Below are 25,878 nucleotides of genomic sequence, written 5' to 3' on the forward strand. Positions count from 1 at the left end.
GCTCCGACAGCCCGTCTGTATATAGTATACATTATAAATTCAATATACCTTCTTATTTTATTTGTGAGTTTTTTTGTTAGCACTTACTTTCTGAAGAGTTGCGCAAAGAGTGAGTTAGAGGTAACTACATTTTTTAGCAATTTATTGCCAGACTACTTATATATACTTGCACCAAGACAAATTATAAAGAAAAATGGGTCAGAGTTACTTATATAGTCAAATATCTTAAGTATTAAAGAAACATTGAAGCAATACGTGAAAAGAAGGAGATCAATGCCTTGGGAGTTTATTTATTTAAAATTAAAATTTATTTATTTATTTATTTATTTATTTATTTATTTATTTAGTTATACATCCTGTAACCACGTTGGGTCATAGCAAAAATGGTAAAAAGAAAATACATACACATATTGAGTAGTAAATACTGGAAAGCGCGTGGCTTTCCCATAGCACTGTCACAACACAAACCAGTTGATAGACGGTTTCCTCTTATACGTACGAAAGTGTAGTGACGTCATTCCCTGCTTCGTGCGCTAGTCAAGCTACCGTCATTGCTGCAGCTTGCGCAGCAGTGATCTTTACCGTGCAAAATATTCGGGCAGTGCTACGTGCTTCGCACTGCATGCAGGCGCAGGAGCGCCTTATCATCCATTGTGTGGTTCGGATGCTTGTTTTGAGCTTGTTCTTTAGTGAAACGCCTTCTGTTCTGTATGTTGCATGCATGCGTGGTCCCAAAGAATGTATGTATGGTTCGCTTCACTTTGCCGAATGCTTGTAGTCTCTGCCTTACGGGGGTATGAGCCGCTGTATTTAAGGGTATGAGCCATAGAGGGTGATTGTTTTCTCTCGACGTTACCCTGCAAAGGAATCCTGCGATCTTAGCCATAGACAGTTCCACTGTAAAAAGGATGAAGGAAGAGCAAGAGAAGGACGAACGCTAGCGCTTGCGGTTGTCCTTCTCGTGCTAGTCCTTTGTCCTTTTCTACTTTTGCTTCCGCAACTCAGTGCTTCGCGCTCCAGAAATTACACGATAGACCTTAAATAGCTCCACCACGTCGCTATTAATATTCTGCCGGTAGATCACCAGTGGCACCAAGGAGCGACTGTTATTTCATTTAATTAAGATGCACAAGTGATTTGCAAAATATATTGTTCCATTCTGTTTAATAATATTGTCATCCTTTTGAATTCTTTTTCCCGTGTGTCAATTGGACTGTGAATTCGCAGTTTAAATATAGCGCAGAAAGCTCTCAAAAATATTTTTGTGATGGAATTGGCTCTATATAACACGAAAAATTTGTCATCATCAAATTTGCTCTCATTTACCCTACAATGACTAATTTCATAAGATTGACCACATAATGGCGGTCATCATATTTCGCTTGCACCAGTGGTAGTAAGGAAGGTACGCTTGGGAGAAAATTGGTTACCCAGATGCCAGAGAAAAATCTTCTATTCGTGCCTTCGGTGTAATTGGTTCCAGTAAAAACATATTCGCTGCAAATATTTCGGTAATAGAAATTGAAAAAGGCGGCAAGTGTTACCTGCCAGAACATCTGTGTAAAATATATGATACGCGATATTTCACAATGATAGGCAAGCTGAAATGTTGGCCGCCTTCTGCGTCAACCCATGGGCGTAATTCGAGACTTCTCTCAGCCTCTTAGTTCCGTTCAGCGTACGGTAGCCGTCCTGGTCACATTTCCCACTCCAGTCTTCGCACTCCAAATCGAACAGCGCGGTGCTGATCTCAAATTCGGTGTAGCGAACTTTCAGCCAGCACAACTGAAAAAAAAAAACAAAATGCGCCGCCCACATAACAAGAATGAGATATGCTCTGACAAAAATACACGGCATTGTGTTAGTGCTACGAAAGCAACTGCAGAATCACTTTTTTTCATTTGAAACTCCTTCAGCGCATGATTTTCTTTGCGCGTCAAACACATCCAATACTAAGGAAGAAGTTTCAAAGACAAAGTGGCTTGGAACAACGTTTTGTTGCATTACAATTCGAAACCCAGCTAGCTGGTGCGAATTCAAACTGCTGGATCGTACAATTCTCACAAGAGGAGGACTAAATTCACCTATTGTACCATTCATATATTGTGCATTTGTTATTCCTCCACGATTTTTTTAGAGCTGCGCAAACCACTAAATGAACTAATTCGATGCATGTAATGCTAGCGAAATTTCATGCTCTTGAAACTTTACGACAACGTGACATAATGTACCCGGCATCGTTAACAAGTGAGATTACAAAACGGACGTGACAGCATTAAAGTACCGCGTGATCATTTTTAAGTTTGGCGGAATTTGTCAAAATAGCCTGCTCCTGGTAACATAATTTCCAGACCTTGAGCTGGATTATTCATAAAGGCCGATGTTACTTGCACGAGAAATCTGAACACATGTACGACTAATTAACAAAAGATCCACTAATTATCTTCTTAGTGAATTACTTTACTGAACATATTTCAGTTTAGGAATTGTATCCGGTGAGTTTGCATAGGCGTATTCGCTTGAAATGAAATTTCCAGAATGACGCGAGTTATGCGCCATCAAACGCGCTGTAAAATTGCACTGTTGTTTCACTTTTTAAACAAAACGATCTTTTTACGCAAAGAAGCACAAAAGTAACTGAAGCATCCATGTATTTCGTACCGCACTTTGGGAAATATCTCCAAACTGGCGTGATCCACGAGATTCATTTCAACTGCATACGTCTTGTAATCGCACAGGCTACATTTCCTTTTCGTTAAAAGCAATATGTGCGGTAAAGCAAATATTTAGAAATTTATTAGCGAATTTTTTTTATTTGAATACATGTTTTGATTTCTCGTGCTAGTATTGTCCGCCTCTTCGAATACTGCAGCTCAATGACAAGAATTATTCTATCTGCCAGAGACGATTTCTAAATATTACGTAAAAGTTAAACGTCATCACCCTGTATACACCAAAGAGGAATTTCAGGGTTCAGTGAAGCTGGCAGCAAGTCGACCCACTAGAAATTGGTATTCTTGGACAAGCTTGCCACGACAATGCCTAGTGGGCTTAACCATTGTTATGATTTCTCTTGCACGCCCCCCCCCCCACTCCAAAAAAAAAGACTGTTTTTGTGTTGAACGTTCTCATGTAGAAAGCGAAATGTAAATACCGTATAGACTCCTTTAAGGGCCGCACGTTTTTTATAATTTTGGCGAGGTGCGGCCCCTACACATGACTGAACCATGAGGTGAAAACAGCCCCCGCCCAACCGGCGACTTCTGTACACGCTGGATGTTGTGCAACATCCTGGCTCTCGCCATCTTGTAGCACCATGCGGAAGTAGGCACCGCGCAAAAGTTCGTCGATGCTCGCGGACGAGATCGGGACACCAAACGCAATTGCTTCTCCGCTGTAGATTTATTTTCTCCACATTTTGGGCTGCCAAGTCGTGGGGTTCTACCCTAACGCGGGTGTGGCCCTTACACGGGTGCGGCCCTTGCACAGGTCTATACGGTATTCAATAATACACCTCTTTTCAGTAAAGTCAACTAGTTTGAATTGTAACGCACACACCAGCTATGTTTGTCCCACCCCTGTATGTTTTACATCGCTATTCTAAGTACCGGACAGGGATTCTGAATAGTACCTCTGCTTTCAAAGCCAATGGAGCCGATTAACCTACAGTCTGGCCCTGTTATTGCGAACACATGAGTGTTGTTCTTTGAAAATGTCCCCTTGGGCTACCTCATTCAATGACTGAATGAAGTTTAATTTTGTTTAAAGATAACAAATTTACATCAGAGCAATTCAGGGTTTACGGAACCAAAATAAAACTTTTTGCAGATTTATGGATGTGCGGATTTGACCGAATCCACATAAACCTTTCGCCATCCAAAATATCGGACACCACGTAGCGATACGCTAATGCAAGACATTCCTATGGGAGCCTAAGATAACAGACAGGAAGTCAGTAACAAAGATGCTGCAGACGGGCAGAAAAACGACAGTTACCTTTTTCTTAATATGCTTCGCAATTTCGTAAACTGCAATGTCACCTTTGTTGGTGGTGAACGGCGTGTAGTGCTTCTGGTCTAATCGGGTGTCGTTGCCGAAACCCTCGACATTTTTGAATATGTTGTAATAGCAGGCCTGTGGAAGAGACACACGAAAAAAAAGGTTTCACACGTACAAAGAACATATGGATCCCTAATCATTGTGAAACCTAAATGAGAGCAACCGCACCATTCTTCTTTTTCTCTCTCTCTCTTTATTTTAGTGTTGCAAAGCTGTGCGATAGAGTGACAGAAAGACAAAGGCGCAACACCGCTGTCGCGCATCGCATCGCAGCAGTGCCAAAGCAGTAGCTCCAGCATTGCCAGCACAAACATGCATCATCACCAGATAGCTCACTTGCAGGCATTCTGTAACAGATGAACGCGCGGCTCGGAAGTCCGTGCGGATATTTCGTACTGTACCTACGCTACAAACCGAAACAAAAATATAACATCAAAAATTCTAGTTGTCTAACTTACAAAAAGAAGTTTACGTCAGGAATTAAATTTATATGAAGCAAAGAAAGCACGCATACTACGGTAGTTTGCTCCTCACAGAGGCCGGCACTCGGCAAATTATTAGGTAGTGAGTAAAGACAAAACGTGCCAAGGCGTACGTCACTCAAACACGGTTCCAAGTAACTGCTAGATCTGTCGAAGTTACACGATCTAGCGGCCGTTACAAAGAGTAGGATTATTTTTCCTACCACCGTGAGCACGGACAGTTACGCGGGGCGGAGGTCATATCCTGTGTTCCTTATTGGCGCTGAATGGGATGGAATTTAAAACTTTATTGGTTCTTTAAGATATTAGCGAGTTGAGGACGAAGTCTTCATTCTTGAAAACTTTAGGTCCTCTTCAGCCTTGGGTGGGCCCCTAGTCCAGGGCACCACTGAGTCGGGCCACCTCGCTTGCGTGTTCTATGAGGGCCCTTTGGACCCCTAGCTCGCAGCTGGTGAGCCCGCTCTCCCATTGCTCCGCACTTGGTGTTGTATGTTTGTGGAATGTCTTGTTTCTCTCGCATTCCCATGTGATGTGATATAGTGTTGGCCTTGCTCCGCACCACGGGCATACGGCGCAATATTGTGTGGGGAACATCCTGCTTAGTACGTAAAGATTTGGAAAGGAACCAGTCTGCAGTCTACGCCATCCTGCGGCTTCCTCCTTCGTCAACGCTTTGTGTGGTGGGGGGTATTGGAATCTTCGCCCCCTATATAGGTTTAGCAGCTCTGAATAACTGTCCCCGCAAGTAATCTGAGGCTCTCCCGGGGGGACTGAGGTGCCCGCTCGGATGGTGAAGCCTCGAGCTAAGCTGTCCGCCCCTTCATTGCCCTGAATCCCTGCGTGGCGTGGTATCCAGATTATGTTGTGTGTAGGTTGTCCTTCATAGAGCGGTGCTCTACTAAGGATCTTGAGTGCCGTGCTGCTTATTCTACCCCTGATATAGTTTCGGCACGCCTCTTGTGAGTCTGTTAGGATGTTGAGGGATTTTCCTATCCTGTATCCTTCCTCTGCTGCCAGTGCAACAGCTATTTCCTCTGCTTCGGTTATGTCTGATACCGCTGCCGTGAGACTCGTGATTAGTTTGCTTTTATTATTAGCTACTACCGCTACTGCGTGTTTCCTGTGTTCTTTTGGATAGAGGGAAGCATCTGTGTAGAATGTGTTGTCTCTCTGCCCCATCGTTCTTTCGTAGAATTCTGCCCTAGCCTGTCGCCTGCTGGTATGGAGATTGGGGTCCATATTGCGGGGGACAGGTTGTATACGTAGTTTCTTCCTTAGCAGGTCCGGTATTATTGCCCGACTACTTCGCGGTTTTTCTATTTCCCAACCCAACTTTGTCAGGAGCGCCCTTCCTGTTGTTGTGTTACTGAGCCTTCGCGCTTGTGCCTTGAGCTGGCATTCTTTTAGTTCTTCAAACGTGTTGCTGATTCCCAGTTGCATCAGCTTGTCATTGGATGTGTTTCTTGGGAGATGAAGGGCTGTTTTGTATGCCTTCCGAAGGATTGCTTCGGCTTGTTCTCCTTCGGCTTTGATGGTTACATGGTACGGCAGGGAGTATGTGACCCGGCTGACCACCAGGCTGTTGACCAGCCTGAGGGTATCTTCCTCTCTCATGCCGTATCTCTTGTGCGCAACTCTGCTGATCATGCGGCCCACTTGTCCAGCTGCTCTACTCAGCAGGCAGAGGGTGTGGCTGCACCTCCGGCTGCCCTGCAGCCACATGCCGAGGATCCTGATCATTTTCTGTTCCGGAATGTTCTGGCCTTCGATTTTTACTTCGAGTGGGGCATCTGTTGGGTGCCTTCCCACTCTGAGGAGCTCAGACTTCTCCGTGGAGCATCTGAGGCCTCTTTGCTGCGTATATTCCTCGATGCAAGCGGCGGCTTTCTGTAGCGCTTCTTGCTTGTTCCCTAGTGATCCTTCGGTGGTCCAGATGGTTATGTCGTCTGCATATATGGCATGACTGATGCCCTGGACTTCGTTGAGCTTCTTCGCAAGGTTGACCATGGCGATGTTAAAAAGTATCGGCGAAATTACCGAGCCCTGCGGAGTGCCCTTGCATGGCGTTTGAAAGGTGCCGCTCCGCAGGTCTCCGAGGCCTACTGTCGCTGTTCTATCTGTGAGGAAGCTTCTGACATAGGCGTGTACTTTCTTCCCGCAGTTGGTAGTGTTGAGTCCTTCCATAATGGCGGCGTGGGATACGTAATACGTAAGCAGTAATTGAGGCCGTCTTGGCCCCCGGATGATAAACCTGTAAAGTGTGCGAAGCATACAAGCGGGCGTTCCCCCATGTCGACATAATTGCCCTCTTCTCCGAACCAGCGTCACCCCTTTTATTCCCCGAGGTGACACAAAGGCAGGGACGAAGGAAAGAAAACACGAAAGACAGGAGGTCGCCGACGGCAGAACCTGCTTCCACAGGCTCCCCAGGAGGACAGCGATGACCAAATGACCGCAAGGCGTTATTTAAGGCCGTTCTGGCCCCGATGTTAATCAGAACCGCTCTAAATTCAGATGAGAGTGACAACCATGTACCAATAAGGTGAATGCAATTTTTTCCACTTTTTTTTATCATGCCTATACCCGACTTTGTTGTCGTTTCCTGATTCTTGTGGTGAAGACCTACCTCATCCGGTCGAGATCGTATCGATAAGAGTAATTAGCTGTGGTCGAAATTGAAATCCTGAATGTGTTCAGGAAAAGCAAGAACGGAAGTGGACGAAAAGATTGCTTGTGGCTGCTGCGAGAGGAATCCACAACTTTAGCATTACGGGTGCATTCCACTACCAATCGCGCTATGTCGACGGCCATTAATCCGCCCACTATTTTGAGTATATGTTTACTGCAGCTAGCCTAGGGAGTGTTAGCCAGCGCCATTCAGCGCCAAGGCGGGCAGATGTAGAACATACATTTTTTTGCCCGATAGAGTCACTTAACACAGGATTTTAGGTTAGCAGGCACGTGGCTAGTATGCTAGCCATGTGCCTCGATTATGCTAACTAATGGCATCAAGGTTGCCCGATTCGAGACCCTCTCTATGAATGTGCGAGAAGAAGGGCAGCAGAGGGTGCTAATCGCGACCATAAAGGTGCAACAGGCAATGACGCGAAGCAAAGCATAGGGGTGATTCGCTCCGGTTGAAATTGAAATATAGAAATAATAAGGAAAAGGGAAAATGAAAGTGGACGAACAGGTAATTTGTTGCCGGTTGAAAACCCACCGACTACCTCCGAGTTACATGTTCATTCTACTACCATTTGTGCGACGGCGACGGCCATCAATTGACAAAGCTTTTTTTTCTTTTTTTTTTTTTTGAAGTGCTCTTTGTCACTGGCAGCCGTTGTTCCTAATATCATGTCCAACATCGCCATTATCTGTTATCGGTACTTACGAGCCGTTTAAGCGTAAAGCCGTTTTGTGAATACGGCTCTGTCTATAATGGCGACTTGTCGGCCATATCTGGCCTTTCCCAAGTCAAACATATGCTATATTTTGTTTTGCGAAAAATCGCACTCCAGCCGGAACGACGGCATTAGAAACAGTTTTTACGAAATGCATAAAAGTTCCAATCATATTCTGAGTGTATCATATATAGAGCTGCGTCCGAAGTGCAACACATATACGTATGTGTATCTCTCGCCTTTCTCGAAGTTTTTCATGAAGATGACCAGTGTACGCGATTAAGACCTGATAATTTCAAGTCCGGTTTCGTCCTTTGATCACTGTTTGCGGTTTTTTTTTATACACCACTTTCGAGATTGCAGAGGGCGCTGCGAAAGTCATTTCGCCACGTCGTGGTTGCGTCGTGGGACTAACTAGCTGCTCACGATTGTAGGCAGATGTTGCTGTAGTCCTTAGCGAACACGAATTTGTTTCATTATGCGTTTTCCGAGCTTCCATGCTAACCTGGCGGTTCCATGTAGAGGGTCCTGGACATCTGGTTGCGCGTGTTGAAAAAAAAAAAGGTTTAGCGCTAACGGCTGCACTGTTCTTGCTCAAATTTTGCGAAACGGTCACATTTTGGCCTCGACTTCTTTTAGTGCAACACTTGGCACAGTTAATTGCCTGGTTTCTAAGAAACAAAGTGGAAATTTGCCTGCGCTTATGGGGATGCGAGCTGCCGCCGCGACAACGCAAGCATAAACTTGTGTCGCCATCTGTCGTTTTCTGTAGAAAGCAGGGTTTCGAGGGGGGGGGGGCAGGGCAGTCACCTGTCCCAGGAGCGGGCAACAAGCGGCAGCCCTCCCTGAAACGCTGCTTTCTACAGATGACGGCAGGTAGCGACACAAATCTGTGCCAAGTCCAGCTTTTCAGAAGCCACTTTTCCCATGGACGAAAACAGTTTCTTATTTTTCTTTTAAAGAAACAGACGACTAGCCGTGCTATTCACAGCGTGTTTACAGAAGCTATTCAGAGACCTGTATTGAGAAGAATTAGGGATAAGAGTTAATGGGGAATACCGTAGTAACTTGCGATTCACTGATGATATTGCCTTGCTCAGTAACTCAGGGGACCAATTGCAATGCATGCTCACTGACCTTGACAGGCAAAGCGGAAGAGCGGGTCTAAAAATTAATCTGCAGAAAACTAAAGTAATGTTTAACATTCTCGGAAGAGAACATCAGTTTACGATAGGTAGTGAGGCACTGGAAGTGGTAAGGGAATCAATCTACTTAGGGGAGGTAGTGACCGCGGATCCGGATCATGGCAGGCATTCTCAGATCATGAACAGCAGGTTGCCAATAGCCCCTCAAGAGAAAGGTGTATAACAGCTGTGTCTTACCAGTACTCACCTACAGGGCAGAAACCTGGATGCTTACGAAAAAGGTTCTACTTAAATTCGGGATGACACAACGAGCTATTGAAAGAAGAATGACGGGTGTAACGTTAAGGGGATAAGAAGAGAGCAGATTGGGTGAGGGAACAAACGTGAGTAAATGACATCTTAGATGAAATCAAGAAGAAGAGATGGGCTTGGGCAGGACATGTAATGAGGAGGGAAGATAACCGATGGTCATTAAGGGTTACGGACTGGATTCCAAGAGAAAGGAAGCGTGGCAGGGGGCGGCAGAAAGTTAGGTGGACGGATGAGATTAAGAAGTTTGCAGGGACAACATGGCCACAATTAGCACATGACCGGTGTAGTTGGAGAAGTATGGGAGAGGCCTTAGCGCTGCATTGAGCGTAGCCAGGATAATGATGATGATGATGATGATGTTGGTGGTGGTGGTGATGATTCTGTTGGAGTGCATGACTTGCATACACGTAGCACCATCACAGTGCTTCGCTGCTTACAAAAAAAGCGTATTTCCTTCTACGGGGCATTCGCACTAACGAAGCTATTGCACATACAACGCGCACATTATTTCCCGCATCGGGGTCTGTCAGACTATCCGTTAATCATAGCGATACATTGTATACGCGAGCCGTCAAGTTGGTCCAGCTGCTCACATCGGTCGATGAGGTCGGAATCGTGAAATTGCTTCGTTTACACGGGTTGTCGAGTTCCTCAGCACCGGCTGCCTCGTACACGCGTGAACACAATGAGAACGACACGGAGATGGAAGGCTGCTTGTTCCACGCAGTGCTCTTGTTCACCCAGTCCAACACCTGAACCTGAAATCGAAGAGGTCAACGTGAAGAAGCACTATCCAAGGGGGAACCGCACGGGAATTCAGAAGATGTGAAGAAACTGTGACGTAGATATAAAGCGCGCACATATTTTGCCCCGTCCCTCCGAATTGAAGCACGGGTACGGAACTTTACTCAGTAGAGAAAGAATACCAGCTCTACAACGAATGTTTTGGCACAGAAAATGTGCTGCGGTCTGCCATAACCATAGCAAGATGCGCGGCGAATAGAGGGCTATGTCCTGTTCCTGCCTCTATGTATTCTCAGCGCGCTACTCTGCACAAATAAAAAAGAAGAATCCATAACTTGACGGCCATTACACGGTGATAACATCTGTAAGAAAACAGGGAGTCATTCCGCTGTAGAATATGCGGACGTAGTATACGTAAAAGCGAAAAAAGTCGCCCCATCATTCATTTCACGAATTTTCGCTCCGTTATTATATAAACCAAAAAGAACATTGTTGCACTAATAAACACGTTCCCCCTGTTCTAAAAACGAAATCAATATCCGTTTCGCCGCAGCATGCATGGTACACGCTTAAAGGGTCCCGAACCAACCCTCGGTCTCGGTGAAAAGCAAGAAAAACGCACCCCGCGGATAGCACACGGTGCTGTGAACATCTTGGCCACATTTTGCAGTTCTGAGCGGGACACGAAGCTCCCAAGCGGAGCACAAAGTTTTGTCAATCCCGCTTCTCTTTCTTTTTTTTTTTTCAATAGGAGCCAATCCTTTACTCTTTTCGGGCGCCATATTTCGTCATATAGCAGGTCCGCATACGTGGCTGCTATTCCCCAATAGCTGACATCGATCAAGAAGGGTGTTTGGATCAGTGCGCTACTTGTTATTCTTACTGCGTATACTTAGTGGTGCAATTTCATAAACAGGCTTGAGTAAGCTAAAATCTGCTTTGAAATTTCGATAAGAATTGCGTACTTCCGGCAAAAGCCGAATATCGTCTGCTCACGTTCGGCCGCGGCCGCCTGCGTAGGATTTAAACTTTGGTCACCCTTTTTGTCGGTGTCGCAGCCTTCGGTTCGCGCTAATTTCGACTGGTTTTGAACACCCAACTCTCCTCGAACTACGCGGAACTTAAGGTCAGACCACACGCACACTTGCCAGCGCGCGCTCACTCCTGGCCGTTCCTGGCAAGACGCCTAGGCATATTTTGCTTCGCTCTGAGATAGCGCTTCAAGAATGCTCAAGTTGGATGCAGCTACTATACGCCGATCAAACTGTTGCAGGACAAAGCCGGTCCACACGACGTACCAAGGTATAAGAACGCGAGCGCGCGCTCAAGCCCTGTCGTGCGCAAGGCAAACGCTGCGCATACGCACTACAGTTGGAAGTAGCTGCCGTCTGCTACGTAGCCTATAGATTCCGCGGCTGCCGCAGGTTGCCGCGATGGATCCACTGGCTGAGTCCACAGTGGCTCAGTAAGGACAGCATTCCTTGGCGCGTCGTAGGCGCCAAAATCAGAAATAATGGCGTCTACGTGAACATCAAAAAACAAACATTGAACTACCCGCCACGGTGACGTTCACTAGGTGGAGCGTTGTGAACACGTCCCATTCCGCCGTAGTCTTTGCAGTGCAAGGCATTGAAGAAGGAGCGAGAACACCGCGAAGAGGATCATAGGCGACTTTTGATTACGAATAACTGCTTTTCTGCTGAACGAATTGTAAGCACTCTTTGCGACAACATATTTCTTAAATAGCCTAAATTAACTTCAAGTTCATTACTCGTTTTCGATAAAAAGTGGTTGAGGCCCCTTTATTATCGGAGAATATACAGCATGTTAAATTATTTTCGTTTCCTTATTTACCATTTTCATTAATAGTTGTATGCAGCTTCCAGACCTACTTCATAGTAGGTAGAAAGATGCGCCAGGCAATTCATCTCAATTATTGAAGAAAGTTATTGGAAGAAAACGCGTGCTCTCCGCGTCAGTGAACACCACTCAGAGCATGGTTATGCAAACTGGCACGGGAAATTCTTGGTATGCGTCTCGAAGTATCAGGTGTCGTTGTTTTTCTCATGTGTACTATAAGTAGCGTTGTTATCTTCGTTTGCATGACATCTTCTACAACAGTATTTGTGACATGCACATGTTTGTAACATATGAGATATGTGTATATTCCTCATTATGGGTGCTTTGATACATAAAAGACTTTCGGTATTATGGATTGTCCGTACGCCCCACTCTTCCGTTTTCTAATTACGGAAATGAGGGTGGCAGTATTTTACCTCCAGGTTTCTCCGGAATCCACGGGAAAGTAGTTTTACAGTGTATGAAGGCACCTTTGGTCATCAAGCACGACAGCGACCTTAACGAATGTTTGCTATAGTAAGACCTTTGTCGCTTATTACGTACTCAGAACAATAGCAGCACACTCACCGCGCCCCAGATGTTGGTGTTGTTATCACCGCTGTTGTTATAGGGCGTCGCTCCCGTTATCCAGCACGAAGGGTAATTGGCTTTAAACTCGTCCTCCGTGAAGTGCGTCCAGGGCACGAAGCCATCAACTGGGAATCGCCTGGTAAACAGAGGCAGCGGAATAATCAGGCCAAAGGGTATTCCTTCATTTTTCAGTCCCACCACACCGACGTACAGCAGTCTTGTTTTAGTTAAACAATATTTGATGGATTGACGCTGCGATTTTGCAACTGCGTTTCGCCGCACATCTCGGTCGATTCCCCAAGTTATGGTGGACGCTGCCCTAACATTGAAATCAGGTGGTGTCTAAATTCAAGCCCCAAGCAACGAATTTCTCTGACTAACAAAATCCGATCTTGTAGGTCTACTCCGTGCACCGGAAGCTATTTAAGGACAGGGAAAACGTCATATACGCTAGTTTTGGACACCGCCTACAAAGCAGGGGAACATTAGCTTGTATCGCTATGTTAGCCATAACCTCTTCCTAGCGAAGGACCTCGCTGTTGGAAAGCTTCGATCTAATAGCACCGCAAGCAGGAGGTCGCTCATCTTGTGTAAGACAACCGAATAAGGTGAAAAAGGGCACTGCCAGTATTTTGCATATAACGCTCTGCATCAGTTCCAATTAATTTGAAGCCCTTATACACTGAGGCCAAGAGCGCCCCGCAACTGCAGCCTACGTGAAATCAGCCGAGACAAGGTCTTCTACCACGTGACTCAATGAGATTGGTCCAGTGTTTCACAGCAACGCTGTGGCTCTCCTGACAATATGTGGCTGCTTCAAGTCTTGAAGTCTTTGTTGGTTTTCTTGCATTTTACTTCTGAACCATTTTCTCTATGTATTATTATCATATGAATAGAAGTTACGAAAGCCTCTCAGAAGAAGAATATATCTGTAACACACTTCAAAGCCATATAAAAAGCCCAGAAGTAGTGCACTCAAGAAAACAATTTACAGAAAAAGCTAGTTCAGCATATGAAAAAGTGTCGGTAAATGGTGGTGCAGCAGCGCACGATTACAGGATTTGCAAGTATTTACATTTAAAATATATCATAATCGTACGCTGGGTAGTCATATTCAAAAAAAGGAGCTTTCGAAATTTTTTAGTTATAGTGAATGAACACGCAATACGCACGCAGGAATAGAGTACGAACACAGAAGTGCAGATACCGAAATAAACCTTTCCGATGCTCCTAATGAATGTTCCGTACACAAAATTTCGGATAGGTGTCTAATATCTCAGAGGCCACATACAACCCCCCCCCCCTCCTTTCATTTAATACGTGAGCTTTACTTGATAGACAAGCCGTAATACTCTATTATTCTCATGATAATGTTGGGATATTGTTAATTTCAGTTAGTTGCCTAATTGAAGCTATACCCAGCCGAACATTGTATTTATTTATTTACTTATTTATTTATTTATTTACTTATTTATTTACCCGTTTATTTATTGAGTGCTGCAGACAAAAGTGAGGGCCCGAGCAGGAGGTGCAGAATACATTAGTCTACATTTGTGCATATGCATCTACGTATAAAGCAAAGACAAAAGCAATGCAACATATAGAATGACCAGGAAAAATTGAAGCCATTCCACTCTGCGAATGTGGGCTACCAGCGGACCTGTAAAAACGACAAAAGACACGACTGAGTTTTAAAGTTTGCTTGTGTTGGTCCTTTTCCCTTCCGTGTTAGTAGAATACTCTGCGAACGCGCACAGTCGCTACTAATAATGGCGCAACCTGTTGAGGTGTGCAAATTGAAACGCGCCAAGCATCAAGCGTCTTGAGACATGTGGCTTGCCTGCAAAAAGCTCATAAGGGCGTTCTGTGCCGTTTGTCGATGCAGGCGTCCGTGGCGTAATGGTTTCAATGTCTGGCTTCGGTGCTAATCTAAGTACAAGAGCGTTTCCGCATTTCTCGTACACTTCGAATCGCGACCGCTTACGGCCAGAAAGCGAAATCTACACCTCGAGCTCAACCGCACAACGTCAGCCCCGAAAGTTGGTGCGGCGGGTCGAACAGCCTTTCGGCGATATTTTCCACGCTCATATTGGGATATCTTATTTAGCTTGTCATCGGGGATCAGCGGTTACGAAGACCCCACATGTGACTACCTCAGACCTCTACGCAAACATGGGCATACGACACACTGATTCTTACTGTAGTTTCTTGCCCACTTCCTCGAGAAAGTCCCTGCTGTTCTCTGGCCAAATTCGAATGCCCAGGATGACGAGGCTGAACGCGGGAGAAGGTGGCTGTGGGTGGTCCTTCTTCAGCTGCTCTCCCCTTTTACGCAACTTCTGCAAACGCAAAAACATTAGATAGGTTACATTTACATACGAATGTGGCAAACCGTAGTTACAATTACGCAGCCTGTTAGAAACTTCTCGCGCCTCTTAACCTCTTCGTTACCCTAAAACTTTTTTATAACACGAATAGCTAAAATCCTTATTCTTTCTCCTGAGACTCGAATGCAACAATGAGACATAATCGCTTATCAAGCTTGTTTCTATTGCCTAGTGGTATATGTACGTGAGGAGCATTTTAAAAATTTATGTACCACGGTTAACTGGCGAAATTAGCATCTATGTGTACGTTGGAAGGAGTGACCGTCTCATCATGCTCGATAAGGTAAAAACTTCATCTCATATTGCCTAAGCGCAGAGATGTAGTTGGCACTAAATGTACTACATTGTCACGTTGCTGATGCATCCTGGTATTTCACTTAATCTGAAATAATTCCAAACACATTTCAATTTTGCTTTCCGTAGTCTGTGGCAACACAGAGGACAAGCTCAATCTAGTGTGAAATTTCTCGAAAGCGCATGACAAGAACATGACTAAACCAATTCTGTACAGTTCTAGATACACCGGATTACATATCCAGAATGAATATTTTGAGTAACAACTTCCGACTAAGTATTGAGAAAAAGAATGGAAGGCAAGGTACAATACATTGTACAGGAGGTCGTAGGGGGATGTAGTCTTCGTAATTATGCTACATTGCGTACTTGGAGAAAATACAGAACATTCATTGCAAGCCACGGTACGCGATTTCATTGTAGGAATACGATTAGTTTCGACATGTGATTGCTCAGAAATACGTTGACGGTAATTTTATTACGTTTCAGCGAAATTTCGCGTGCTTAGACAATATTTTCTCATAACGTTTGAATTAGTGTTGTGGCCAACCGCGGATGCAAGGCTCACGCCGGCGGGTATTCATTGTTTGATACGACCACACAAGAATCCAGCGCCAGAATAACGTAACGGGCTATTCTTTCTCGCTTTGTCAGTGATATGGGTATTACTTCCACTTTAAAAAGAGCATCGACTGGTCGGGAAAGGCCAGCCGATCCTGCCCCCTACCTTTTAATTTCTACGTCAACGGCATTGCAATGCTCACTCCTGATACTGAATTTGTAATATATGTTGCTGATGAGTTTTTGTCATTTATTAGTGATCCATGTCTGTCATTTCATGTGAACATTGTTACAGCACTTTAAAATATTTTCCTCTGGAGCACAATAAATTCGGTAGAGTACCTGTAACGAAAGAAAAATTATCCCTTTTGCGCTAACTTAGTCAGCAAGCATTTTCACTTGCTCTTACATTCATTCAGTCTTCCATGCAATTAGCAGGCACAGTTGAAACCCTTGGTGTTCATTTTTCGTAAACATATAAACGGCATGTGGCAAGTCAACCGTATAATTAACTGACATAAAGAATCGTTGACTTACTGCTAAATTAAAATTCTTTCGTCAATTAGCCGCTAAACTTCATTCAAATATTCCACTTTTTATCTCATTGTAACAACTGCTTTCAAGAATGGGGAAAACATACACTAAACAATCTAACTCAAATGCATGTGCTGCAAAATAAAGCACCTCATCGCATAGCTGATGCCAGACTTATGCACCCTCATCCGAAATTTTTAAATGGTCAAGCGTCATTTAAATTCATATGTTTTACTCAGACAGAGTATCTAAGCGTTGTACGCATGGGAAGCAAAGCTCCCGAAACGCTAACATCCCTTGCAACACTCGCACAGCATGCGCATATACCGCGTGTTTCAGGTAATTAGAAGCAATTAATAAAAAATAATGTGGTGCACCTTGTACGAGTGAGGCCAGCAACATACTCTTCGTAGTCGTATTTAGTTAATGATGCTGTGTTTTCTACTGGTACTGTGTAGTTAAACAGTCATTTTTAGGGCACAAATGGAGTTTGGAAATCTGTAGAGCGTGCTGAGAAGCACCCATTGGAAATCTGTAGAGCGTGCTGAGAAGCACCCAATGATTATTAACAAAACAAAGTCGATATGTGATGAAATAGGAAAATGTGTCAGTGTAGCGTCCCTGACATTGTCAGAAAAGGAACTTTGGTTTTTGGATGGCTAACGAGTGCACTGCGCATTTAAAGCGTCACTTGTGTAAGCGCGTATGATGTTCCAATAAACACGTTGTACCAATAAACACGTTCAAAGTTGCGCTATGTGTGTCTCGTCTTCGCCTGTCTTCCACGTCCTTTAGGCGCATTTACATTATCGTACTAACCAACTCTGCCAACTATATGGTCCGGCCTGACTAAGTAGTTTCCATGTCGTTATCTCTTGCGTGAACTTTTTTCCGACCTCTGAAGGAAGCCCGCGAAATGTGTAAAAATGATGTTAGTCCGCGCTTGTGTCTCTGGATTACAGCGCACTCAATCTTCTATTTGAAGAATGGCGCCTTTTTTATAACATTTTATAATGTCTTTTGGAATTCGACGATAAAGTTTTTTAAATATCAGTTTTTGTCTGTAAGTCTGTTTGAAGAATCAATCGTGGTGCCGAGTTTACTTCCCTCAGCAAACCTGAAAAACGAAGCAGGCTTTGGTTTAAGGGGAGGAAGACAAATATTAGTGAGTATTTAGTGATTCTACGCAAAGCTACAATAATCCTAGACACGTTCAAAGCCGCACGTGATGGGTAATTTGAACTCTCTTGCACCACCACCTCTCGAAAAACTAAGGTTAGTTTTATAAATAGAGCGTTTGTAATTATCTTTGGCACTGGAGAATCATTCTTATGACACATCTTTTCTTTTAAAGCAAGGGACGATTCAGTTCTCACTGACCATAGTCAGTGACCAGCCAAGCCAGGCCAGGAATGCAAAAGCCCCTCCTAAGAAACTGAGCTGCACATACTGCTCGGCCCCCCAAGCTTTTCGAAACAGTTCCCTTAGAGCCACCTCCACAAAGTGGACGAACCCCAAGTGTGCAGCAACAAAGAGCACGCCGTAATGATGCGCCACAGTCCCAAAGAGGCAAAACAGCCTAGTGCAAGGATGAAGTAGCCTTCCAGAACAACTTTTTGAAATGGCTCTGGAAACACATTAATGAGGGGATAGTCTTTCCTTATAATACCTCAGCTATTGTTCAGATATAGTAATCCTTTCAAAATCAGGCGCTTGCTTTGGGTCTCACGAACAACCCTTTACACTGACCACGGTGATGCAATGCCTGAGAGAAATAGACTGGTGGTCAGAAGAAGTAATGCCCTGAGGATGCGCCAACTTTCCTTTGAGTGTCATTTGCCGTTGCATTCGTGACCTGCCGCTGACGCTCTAGAGGCTGGGACGAGCTGCCCCCAATGAAGCTTTAGTTTGCCTCCGGAACTTACCTTCAGCATATCGAACACTGCGGCCACTTCACTCTTGATATTTGGTTTTGTCCATGGCTTGCATTCGAGGTCGAGGACAGCATAGTGGTAGATCTTCCGAACTGTCCAGTATTCAACCATTTTGGCTTTCCCTGTATTGTCGTCCATGTCTTGTTTCGCCTTCGAGATGTTTCTGGAAATTGAATAGGGAGTCAAAAATCAGGATAATTTATGTGTAGGCAGCGGAAAGAATTTTACATCCTAGTATTCTTGTTTCCTGCGGACAGTGAACTTTCCCAAGAAAGTCCAGGAGAGCTAGCGCCAGAATTTTTCATATTTGAGTACGCCATCTTTGTTCGGTAAAGAGTTTTGTTAGTTTTGTTATTTCTGGGAAGAGGAGAGGAAACGTAAGCGCTTTCCGATACTAACTTTTCTTGTGTGACTACTCTTCTAGGAAAAGCAAAGAAAGCGTAATCCGATATGAAACAAAAATGCTGATATTGTTTAGCCGGGGCAGCACGAATGACTCAAAGATCACGCATGTCGCACACTTTGCAGGGTAAGTCATATCGCTCAGTTCAATTCACACTTTGTATTGCGACAGCAATTATACGTAAACTGTAGTCGCAATTTCTGCCGATGCGTAGCTTAAAGTCTGAGGGCGGTAACATCGTCCGCGCACGCCGTATGCTGTACGTGTGATTGAAAACGGGCGAGGGTGAGCCTACGATGGCAGCTCAAGTTTCCGCGCGCAAGGGAGGATGCGCGCAGTCTTTCGTTGCACGCACGGAACTGGGGAGGCTTTCGGCTCCGGCAGCTGCTGCGCATGGCGGGGCCGCGCGGGACCAATCTTGAAAGCGATCTGCGTTGAAGGCGGAGCCTAGAGTCTAGGCGCACTAATGGCCGATAGCTGCGTGTACGCTGAAGTGAGAGGCACCATGAAGGTCAATTTGCTCGGCCGTGTTGCCTCGCTTCCTCACTCCGCCACATTGACAGTGAGTTTCCGAGCTCATCAAGCGAAATGTATTCATGTGGTACGCGCGTGAGACCACGCTTGCTTATTTTGTTGGTAAGTGAATGTTTACAAGATTATAGGGCCGATTAAACTACTATCTTTACATCGTAAAGCTCTCTACTTAATTGCTATCGTCTTTCGGGCGAAACTGGGACTATTTCGTACAGTAGGCTGCCTTTTTGTATTTCTGAGACGTGATGCCGCGGATTAGCCAGATCTCTTTTCTATATTTTTTTTTCTAAATCTCAATCACTTATTCCAACTTTGCGTGTCACATGGCACAAGAAGGATGGGAAACCACTAGCACCGGTGAATCAAACTGTGTGTCCGTACCTAGATGGAGATATAATGCGATAATGTTAAAGTGCTAACAGCTCATAATGATGCACTCGTATTTACACACTCGCGTTTGTGCTATACGTGTGTTTTCCACCGCCTTTTATTCATTCACTTTATAGTCCGTCGCAAGGTAATCTCTTATTATGCTGGACCCACGGTGGTGGCTTAGTAGCTATGGTATATTGCGCTACTAAGCACGCAATCGCGGGTTAAAATCCTGGCCGTGGCGGGCGCATTTCGATGGGGTAAAATGTAAAAACTCCAGTGTTTCGTGCATTGGGGCAAGTTAAAGATCCCCTGGTGGTCAAAATTAATCAGGAGTTACCCACTTCGGCATGCCTCATAATCAAATCGTGGTTCTGGTGTGTCAAACCACAAAATTCAATTCCCTTACAATACCTGTTTACGCAGCTCTAGCGTAAACATACTTTCCCACTGTCGTCATCGCTTGCACACTTCGCGCTTCGTCTGTCTGGCAATAAACGTTCTACACAAGGTAGCGTCACAACTCTGCACATATATTTCTACAATAGTGAATCCCCCCCCCCCCCATATATTCCAAACATGTGATGTAACGGCTTTAACCAACGCACTTTCGCACTGGTGCTCCCAACCATTACGTTATTAAGTCCGAAGGCGCGTCTGTATCCTTCAGCTGAAAAGCACATTATTATACATGCTGCAGCCAGAAGTCCGATATTTCGAGAAAAACCATCAACGTTCTTTTTCTACACGCTTTCTATACTCGCGGGTAACTTTCTGTGGCTATGAAGGGAAAGCTAGGGGTGCGTGACCGCTGCATATGTGTTACCGCGCCAAGTAGTCCGACAGCGTTTGGCAGTGATTTTGATTGCTCGAACAGACGCTGAATCCCCACAGCTTGCATGCGCATGCGATGATTTCGCGTTCACCCAGACGGGGAAGGGCAAAGGCGCAAAATAACAAACCTTTACACTCAGTGGTGTGTTCTGTCTTATTGAACAGTTGCTAGTAAGGTGTTTTTTTTCCCCAGCTTATTCTAACGAATGAAAACGGGGCGCTCTTTTCACAAGCGCTCTCACTTGTGCGTGCTTTGCATCCGTAGCATTCCCTTCATAGTCACATAAAGTTCTCCGCGAGTATAGCGTCCGCCAGTGGCGCAGAACAAAGCATACTACTTTCGCTAACAGTAGCACACTAGATGGAGTTGTTCGAAAAATATAGATATTGTATGGAAATTTTCAATGAAGATTCGTTATTACATATGCGTGTGTATGTATATTGCCTTAGCGCATTTATTAGCTGCTGCTATCTAGGCTATATCATTCCCTCGAGCGTAAATACTGCGCACAAATAAAACAAGACAAAAATATTTTGTGTGCACTTCAGGAAGAATTCGTGTATGTCGCGCCAGAAACACCACCACACTAAATGACTTCCCGTAATTTCCGCTGTTGCCGGAGTTGCTGCGCATTCTTCTTGACAAGCCACATCTGCATCCCGTACTCTGTGCCAGCTGTATCACAGCTACAGCTGTTATGCTCACTTTCCTCGCTGTTATGCACCCTGGTGCCCACGCTGCTGGCAATCCCCAGTGATTTGCCTGAATTTGCAAATCAAAGTTGCCGTGCCCCCCCGATGATTCGAGCACTTGTCCCAGATTGCCAGATGACGACTTCCCATAGCTCTCAACCAATCTGCCGATGTTGCAGTAAATACGGCGCCGGGGCAATGCAAAGCACGGCCTTTTCAGCGCTTCTTAAAGTGATTGTCACCGAGAACTAAGGTCAAAGAAGAAAAAATAAAAAGCAATGCACTGAAAGTGAAAGACGGAATAGCAAGGAAGTGGCAGAAAATGGTGTCTGTAAGGTTGGGAATCACCAGGGAATGTCACCAGGCAAATGAATCTGACTCTAACTGCCAGCATCACTAGCAGGATATATTTGCAATGTAAATGAGATTGCTCACGAGCTACTGCGAATATATGCACCTATAAGAAGACGTAGGTTATGTTTAAAAGCATGGCAACAGAGCGAAAATTCATGATCGCCAGCTGGCCTCTATAGCGTTTGTGCAGGGGTACGTTTATCTATGTCAATTACTCACAATGGACGGCAATCGATCATAGGAAGGAAATTTACCGAAGAATAACAATGGATTGTAGGCATATGGGAGGCAGTATCAAACCCTTACTGGGAGCTTACCTCGGTCGTTCAAACGAAAATGTATAATCGTTTACACTCCACCATGCAGTGCTAAAATATGTGACAAAAACTTGGGTCTTTACAAAGAAGCTCAAGAACGCGTTAAGGACCACGCAAAAAGCGAAGGATCGAAAAATGTTAGCTGTAACTTGAATCGATAGGTGTGGATCAGGTATAAAACGGTGCTAGCTAATATTCTAGCTGACATGAAGAGAAAAAAAAAAAACGGGCCTGAGCAGGCCATATTACGCGCCATCTTAGGCGAGGGTCAGTATATTTGACAATGTAAGACCCTCGCCTGAAGAGTTTTCGTCGAACTTTGAACTATGCGTAGGACACACAACCGGTGGACCATTAGATGTACAGAATGGGTGCCAAGGGAAGGGAAGTGCCGTCGAGGGTGGCACAAACTTATGTGGCGTGATGGAATCAGGAAATTTGCATGCGCAAGTTGGGATCAGCTAGCGCAGGGCAAGGGTAATCGGAAATCGGAGGTAGAGACCGTCATGCTTCAGTGGACGTAAAATTGACTGATGATGAGGAGGTCCAGCTCGAAAAAAGTGCAACGCTTACAGCTTATGTATCGCTTCAGCCATAATGTCGCGTGTTTTCGTATTATTGGCTAAAGTGGTTTCCGAATTCAACGGCGCGTTAAACTTCATTCATCATTAGTTATATAATGTTTACTTCATTAACTACGATTAAAATATTCCCACGATGGGCCATCAGTACCGTCTGTTCCGGTTTCCAGCAGAGCAGAAGGAACCTTGAGCTAGTATTTTAGGAAGCTCGAGTTCGCCACCTCCTATCAAACTATACGGCCAAAGAGATATCGTCTTTCTTCCCAACTACAACACCGAATTTGATGAGGTTTGTTACTTTCAAAAGAGAATGCTAAACTGTAGTGACTACTACAGTGAATTTTTTACCTAAATCATACTTGTCGCAGTAAAAAAATTAAAAATTGCAAATTTAGTTAGAACTCACTCTGAAAAGCTCAGAAATCTAACTCAACTGTGTTAAAAAAGATATCGCAACTCTAAAATTTACATTTATTAAGACATATGAAGTAGATCACATTCATATATTACATACCCACGTGAGAATTATTAGTAATTTGTGAACAGTACTTGCACAAAAATTATGTAAACATCGTAAAAAAAATTCATGTATGTTGGAAATTATTGTACCACATTTGTCTGCTTTAAAGTCTCCAACGGAAGCAATTTGCAGAAGTGCGATAACTGTTTTTCTTGCTGAGCAACAAACTTGTGGTCTTTATTCCTATATCTTTCTTTTTTTAAACTTTCAAAGGTTTAGAATTTTCTATAAATATTTCAATCCCAAAATCAATATTCAGCTTTCTACAGTAACTAGAATTTATTCTTCTATTTGAAATCCAAAAAGTACATCAAAATTAGTTGATAGGTTATCACAGAAAATCATTTCTCCTGTTTGCATGCATTTGAATAGGTGGCATCGAATTTTGGTCCGAGCTAAGCTATGTATGTTCTTGTCTGAGAAGAACCACCCCTTCTTTAACACTAGACATCATTTATATAGATTCGCGTGTTAGCTTTTCTGCTACTACCAATTCGGGGTCCAGCTCGCTTATCTTTACTTACCACACAACGTACATTGCTAATGTTATATTTCGCCATTCTACGCAAGTACTCTCGTAATTCGTTGGAGTGGACAATGCCTTCCACGTTTGAGTGCAATTGCGCAAACAAGTATGCAGAAACTACATTGTATTTGTCTAAGTGTGCGTAAGCATTGTGCCACTTGCTCATCTCCATGCAGGCCAGTGCCATTATCAATCTTGCTTAACTTGATCCGACCAGTGTAAACCCTTATCGGTCGTTCTCAGCCTTATCGGACTCAATTCGACCCTTATCAACCCTTATCGATTGTTATCTACCTTATTGGACTCGATCCGACCCTTACTAGCCCTTATCGGTTGTTACCAACCTTATTGGACTCGATCCGACCTTTATCAAGACTTATCGGTCCTTATCAACCTTAACAGCCATTAAAGCCCTTATCGCCTTTTCGCACCTTATGAATCCACGTGGAGCCATTGTCAATGGTGATGGGGCCCACATGAATCCTAATAAATCCTCATCATTATCAACTCACTGATTGCTTATCGGTCTTTATCGCGCGGCGCGAAATACGTGACACCTCAGAGGTCGGCAGCAAGTCGGTCATTGAAGGAACGATCCAACGGAAGGCGCATCCCGCAGCTACCAAAACGCGTCGGGAATATTTGGCAATAAATTTAGTCAAAACAGTAACTTTCCTTATGCCTACAAGGCTCTAAGTCGGCTATACATGTCTTCCCGGAGATGTCTTTTATTCCACCATAACCAAGTCTTTCAAGAAAGCCTTTATTAATACTTTTTTTGCTTCAAAATTCGTTTTGTACAGCCGCTACAACTCATTCACATCGTTCAAACATACTCCCCTTCTGTAAGCCTGCCTGTTCGGCCCAGCAAATAAAGCACTCGGCTCCTGAGCCACGTGAGGTGGTAGGCTCGAAACTCGCAACCGCCAGCGTTTCACTTCAATTTTTTTTTTCCGGAAGCGCATCGTGTGATGCGTTACGGATGGACAGACACACCGATGGACAAATTTTCATGGTGAGTCGCCTAAGAATGCTTATGTATTAAAAAATACACAGTCTTACATACATTCAGTCGCTTATTCCGCGCAATTGACGCATTTTTCAGAGCTCGGGAACAATTTCAACCCAGACATCATTGTATTTCATACTTTAGCCGAGGCAAACAGTCATCTCCAGCAATCAAACCATGCTTGAACTACCTATCCTCCATGTGCTCAGCTCATTATTCAATTGATAACTGCGTTAAACATCACAAGACTACACAGTCGCGGTTAAGGTTTGTAGGTTGCATCATACAACAAATAATTATTTAATGTGCACCCAAAGCTCTGTACGAAATTTATTTTACTGGCGCCACATGGCGATGTGGCATCCGCGTCAGCAAAGTGAATTAGCAATCTTGCAGCTCAGCATCTTGGAAGCTTGCAAGTGTAGCAGCTCGGTAGCAGAACGTAATCGCCGCTGTGCAACCTCGGCGGCTTCTCGTAATCAGTGCTTTTTTTTTTTTTTTTAGGAATACGCACGTGATTCATGCACGAGTCGACGAACATGAAAAGACGGGTAAATTAAGCGCAGAGTGATCAGCATCAGTCACCGGTGGGGCAGGTGGATCGCGTAGCTCGTCCTGCTCGCCTTCTGCGCATTGCCGAGCAACTTCTGCACGATGGGGTTGCTGTCGTCCAGGAAGGTGTCCTGTCCCCTCGTGTAGAACGGTATGAAGGCGTAGTCGCAGAACGGGTCCAGGTTCATCTTGTCGTGCGTGTAGTTGGTGTCCAAGGTTCCGAAAGCGCACCACACCAAATTACGCTTCATACGTTGTGGCCCGATTGTTGCTGCAGCGATAGAAACATAACCGCTGCCTCTGCATTCTTTCATTTTTCAGCGCATATTTTTTTCAGAATTCATGTTACTGTAAAGTGAGTCTAAACACTCCGTTGTCGAGTGTGGTCCAGGACATGCACAAAACGAAAAAATTCAACGGTGATTACGATACTCTCCATGCGAAATTTTGAGCGCAGCTCTATATGTGCTTTATTACGGGTGTCAATATTTTGCATTATGATTATATAGGTACACGGTTTATACTAGGAAGAGAACACTAAGTAGCGTAGCTGGCGCGGACAATCTGTTTCGTGCGGCACACTGCAAACGAAGCGAAGTGTGGCGCGACTGCCTCGCTAATCGGGAGATCGCGAGAGGAAGCGTGTAGGGGACGTGTGGGCGCGAATTATAGCAGCCGTGGCAGACAGATCTCCTTTCATGCAGCGCTTCGTTTCCATACAGAGACGCGCGCTACTCTGACGCCATGTCGTAGCCGTCGTCGCCGCACTGTCCATCTTGCTCCGCACGACGATTTTCTAACTCTTTCATTTCACCTACGACGAGAGCGGGCCTTCGTCGCGGTGAAGTCGTGCCGCTAGTGTCAGCGGCGACAACACCCGAGGGACTGTCACATCGAGCC

The 25,878-nt window shown here is 44.6% G+C and overlaps 1 protein-coding gene across 1 annotated transcript; it reads right to left on the bottom strand.

Moving 5' to 3' along the window:
- Positions 1-1,322: 1,322 nt before the first annotated feature.
- LOC126524973 (uncharacterized) lies at positions 1,323-25,878 on the bottom strand. The gene is made up of 7 exons (XM_072286731.1): positions 25,012-25,878; positions 18,275-18,446; positions 14,773-14,912; positions 12,571-12,709; positions 9,993-10,157; positions 3,997-4,134; positions 1,323-1,785 (listed from the first exon to the last, which is right to left on the bottom strand). Exons 1-7 carry the CDS (start codon positions 25,290-25,292, stop codon positions 1,585-1,587), a joined length of 1,236 nt encoding a protein of 411 aa, XP_072142832.1. The 5' UTR covers positions 25,293-25,878; the 3' UTR covers positions 1,323-1,584.

This window comes from Dermacentor andersoni, chromosome 3, assembly GCF_023375885.2.
Source record: "Dermacentor andersoni chromosome 3, qqDerAnde1_hic_scaffold, whole genome shotgun sequence".
In the NCBI taxonomy this organism is placed as follows: Eukaryota; Metazoa; Arthropoda; class Arachnida; order Ixodida; family Ixodidae; genus Dermacentor; species Dermacentor andersoni.

Excerpts from the sequence above, each read along its gene's own strand:
- LOC126524973 (XM_072286731.1), bottom strand. The coding sequence starts at position 25,292 with ATGAAAGAATGCAGAGGCAGCGGTTATGTTTCTATCGCTGCAGCAACA. Across the intron at positions 14,913-18,274 it reads CAGTGTTCGATATGCTGAAG|AAGTTGCGTAAAAGGGGAGA; the intron begins GTAAGTTCCGGA and ends TTGCGTTTGCAG. Across the intron at positions 10,158-12,570 it reads ACACCAACATCTGGGGCGCG|GTTCAGGTGTTGGACTGGGT; the intron begins GTGAGTGTGCTG and ends CTTCGATTTCAG.